The sequence below is a fragment of the Vigna radiata genome, chromosome 4, assembly GCF_000741045.1.
Source record: "Vigna radiata var. radiata cultivar VC1973A chromosome 4, Vradiata_ver6, whole genome shotgun sequence".
Lineage (NCBI taxonomy): Eukaryota > Viridiplantae > Streptophyta > Magnoliopsida > Fabales > Fabaceae > Vigna > Vigna radiata.
The window spans coordinates 13756230-13759660 of record NC_028354.1 but is presented as its reverse complement, the minus strand read 5'-3'; the positions used below and the strand labels follow the sequence as shown (position 1 = coordinate 13759660).

Sequence of the window (3431 nt, the reverse complement as noted above, 5' to 3'; positions counted from 1 at the left end):
TAAATTGTCAAGACTAAATTTAATTCATTTCATTCTTATGTATGCATAAACATCTTAATTCCGTATTCAAGTCAAAATCAACTCACCAATATACTCAAATCCTATCTCTAGTGACTTTGAGTTTATGATAACTCATCAAGTTTAAATTAATCCTCAACAAGAAACCATATCTTAAGTTCAAACACACATACACATACGCACACACACATATAATAATAATGAAAAATCAATATATAATAGAAGAAAACACCACAAAAAGTTTCAATTTTTTTAAGTAGTATAGCTATCTCAAATAAATATATAGAGTATAAAAAAGTTGGTGAAAAATACAAAGAAAATAAATATATAATAAATGATGGAATTTTTAAAGTTTTAGATCTCAATCCTCTTCAGATATTGGCCACCGTGTCCCTTGCCTCATTCTTAACAATTTTAATTTTTGAAGTGTTCCCATTTAAGGTCGATAACAAAACTTATGACTATTTAAAGTTTTTGTTGAGAAAAAAATACATAATATGAAGAACATTACTGTTTTTACTTCTAAGAATCACCTTATCAATAGAAAAATAAGATTAACATAAAAATATAATGTGGAAAGTCTAAATTCGGAGAAAAACCATATAGTTATCTAAAGACAATCAAAGAATAATATTATGTGAAAATTTGTACAACACATAAACTACTCACTTCTTTACTTATCTCAAGTGATGTAGAACTTTCCAAGCCGTATTATTTTCACCTGTCCAATTCTTTTAACCACTAAATCTTGTCAACTTTAAATATATGAATAATACATATGTGAACACTCTATATTTGAATATAATAACCTAATAGAATTTTTCACAAAAAAAAAAAAAGAAATAATTTTCTAATTATTTTTAATGAATTTACAAATTCAAGATCATGTGGGTTAAGTTAAAACAGTCACATCAGAAAGATGATGGGAAAAACTAATTTCAATGACAAAATATGCAACCTTAGACACACAACAATGACTATCATGTACACAATGTTTATGTTGAATCAAGTGTTTCTATTCGTTCAGTAAAGAAAATGAAGGAAAAAGGAACACACTTGGGTTTTTGTTAATCAAATCAACGTCTCATATTAAGTATTGGACATAAAAATTGATTTTTATGATGTAAATTTACGTTTAGCCCATGAACCAAATGTAAAAACCAATTTTTATGTCAGACGCTTATAAGTCAAACGTAAATTTTAACAACTTAATTATAAAAATATAATCGCACATATTATATATATAATTTTTATAAGTCAAGTGTAAATAGAGAAACATAATATACAGTTTTATAGAATTAAATTAATTTTAAAATTTATTTCTTAATATAATATAGAATTATAATCCTCTAAAAGATATCCTAACATATCCTGTTAAATGCTATCACACCACTCATTAGAATATAGTTTAACACTTAAAAATATATATGTTTATGTTTGGAGAAGTATGTTGAAAATAATGATTCTTGATAAATCTAAATATAATGTTTTGGTTTATATTTTGTGGTAGACAAGTTATGGAACCACAATTAAGCTACAAATTTATAGAAAGAGACAAATAACCCAAAAGTTTAAAACAACAATTTTTATGAAATTCTCTTTTCTTTTAAGACATTAAATTATTACAACCCATTAACATTTGTGCTGTTTCCCAAAATATTTATTTATTAAATAGTTATATATAAAATTTCACCATCTCGTGTATAATATAACAAAATAAAAGATACTTGGGATGCTATTACATCTTCATTTTGTGCGTTTCCAATTTTATAAAAAGAAGGGCAATATTATTCTATTATAAGAAATAAATTAACTGTTTTGTTATCTTCATATAGATATAGTAATTTCTTTTTCCAATTAAAGGAAATATTTTTCTATTATTCTCACCTGTGATATTTCTCTTAGTAGATTTTTTAGGTTAAAATACCGTTTGTCAATTTTCATTTTTTAAACTGATTTTGGTTGAAATATACTTTAATATCAGTAAGTGACCCAAAAAATAGAAGTTTTTTAATAGTGTTAACACACTAATATACTTTTTTTTCTAATATTCTATACTAGTGGCTGAAATATATATAAAAGTTATATCAATAAAATAGTTTTTGACTTATTGACCGTGTAAACTTTTTAACTTTAAAAATACATAGAAATAAAAAATTAAAATATGATAACAAGAAAACTAGACATATAAGTTAATGATTTAATTAATTTTTATTATTTGACTATCTTAACTTTTTGCATTAAAAAGAATTAGATAATTGAAAAATTATCATGTAAAAGTCATACTAATATATAGTAATATTTTTTTTTTCTGATTCAGTGTTTTAAAATTTTGGCCTAAAAGTGAAAGAATTAAAAATTGGCAAATTTGGGTTATAAAAGGTGTTGAACACTTTGTCTCTTTCGTACAACCTATCATCTCTGATAGATCACCAAAACTCAGACTCACTCTCTCTTTCATATTTCTCTCTCTAAGTGATGGCTCTGAATCCAAGAAAAGCATCAAATTCAAAAGCCATGGTTGATGCAGCATCATGGTTCTGTGCATGTCTCCTCGTGACCCTCATACTGCTGTGCATATTCAGTGAGAGTTCTGTTCTTGAGGAGGATGATGAAGGGAAGCTGAGGGGTAAACAAGTGTTGTCGAAGCCTTGTGATGAAATCTATGTGGTCGGAGAAGGAGAGACACTTCACACAATCAGTGACAAATGTGGTGACCCCTTCATAGTGGAAAAAAACCCTCATATCCATGACCCTGATGATGTCTTCCCAGGCCTTGTTATCAAGATCACACCCTCACACAACAATTGAAATTTCAATTCTTACACATCTATATATATATATATATATATATATATATATATATATATATATATATATATATATATATATACACACATGTATGTATCTATTTTCTTCCATATATACAACAAGGAAAAGAAAACAAAAAAATCCCTTATTGGCACCTTCATAAGGTTTTTATTGTAGTTTTGGTTAGCTTGTTGTATATATATGCTAGTCTTTTGGTCATCTGTATATATGTTAGTGTGAATTTAGCTTCTGTACTTAGTGAAAAGAATTATACTTAGCAGAAGGTTTTGTTTTTAGGTGATGAATTGTATAGCAGGGTTGGTTCTTTTTCTGAAGTCAAAGGTGAGAAGTTCAAATTATTCTCACCAGAAAGGAGAAGAATGTATTTTAGAGAATAAAAGGAAGAATAATAACTTTTAATATAATAATTGTTAATTTTACTTATACGTATATTTTATTATAATTTTGACCAGTAATTTTTATTTTTACTTTAGAGGAGAAAACAATGATGTAATTTAAAGCACAAGAATAGTTGATCAATTTTTTCTTTTTCTTTCTAGTGCTTAGACGAAACAAATATTTTTTAGATTAGAAGTTTCATA

The 3431-nt window shown here is 26.0% G+C and overlaps 1 protein-coding gene across 1 annotated transcript; it reads left to right on the top strand.

Moving 5' to 3' along the window:
- The first annotated feature begins 2438 nt into the window (after window positions 1–2438).
- LOC106758984 lies at window positions 2439–2887 on the top strand. Its single transcript, XM_014641998.2, has one exon. The coding sequence runs from the start codon at window positions 2497–2499 to the stop codon at window positions 2827–2829; it is 333 nt and encodes a 110-aa protein (XP_014497484.1). The 5' UTR covers window positions 2439–2496; the 3' UTR covers window positions 2830–2887.
- The last annotated feature ends 544 nt before the right edge of the window (window positions 2888–3431 follow it).

Excerpts from the sequence above, each read along its gene's own strand:
- LOC106758984 (XM_014641998.2), top strand. The coding sequence starts at position 2,497 with ATGGCTCTGAATCCAAGAAAAGCATCAAATTCAAAAGCCATGGTTGAT.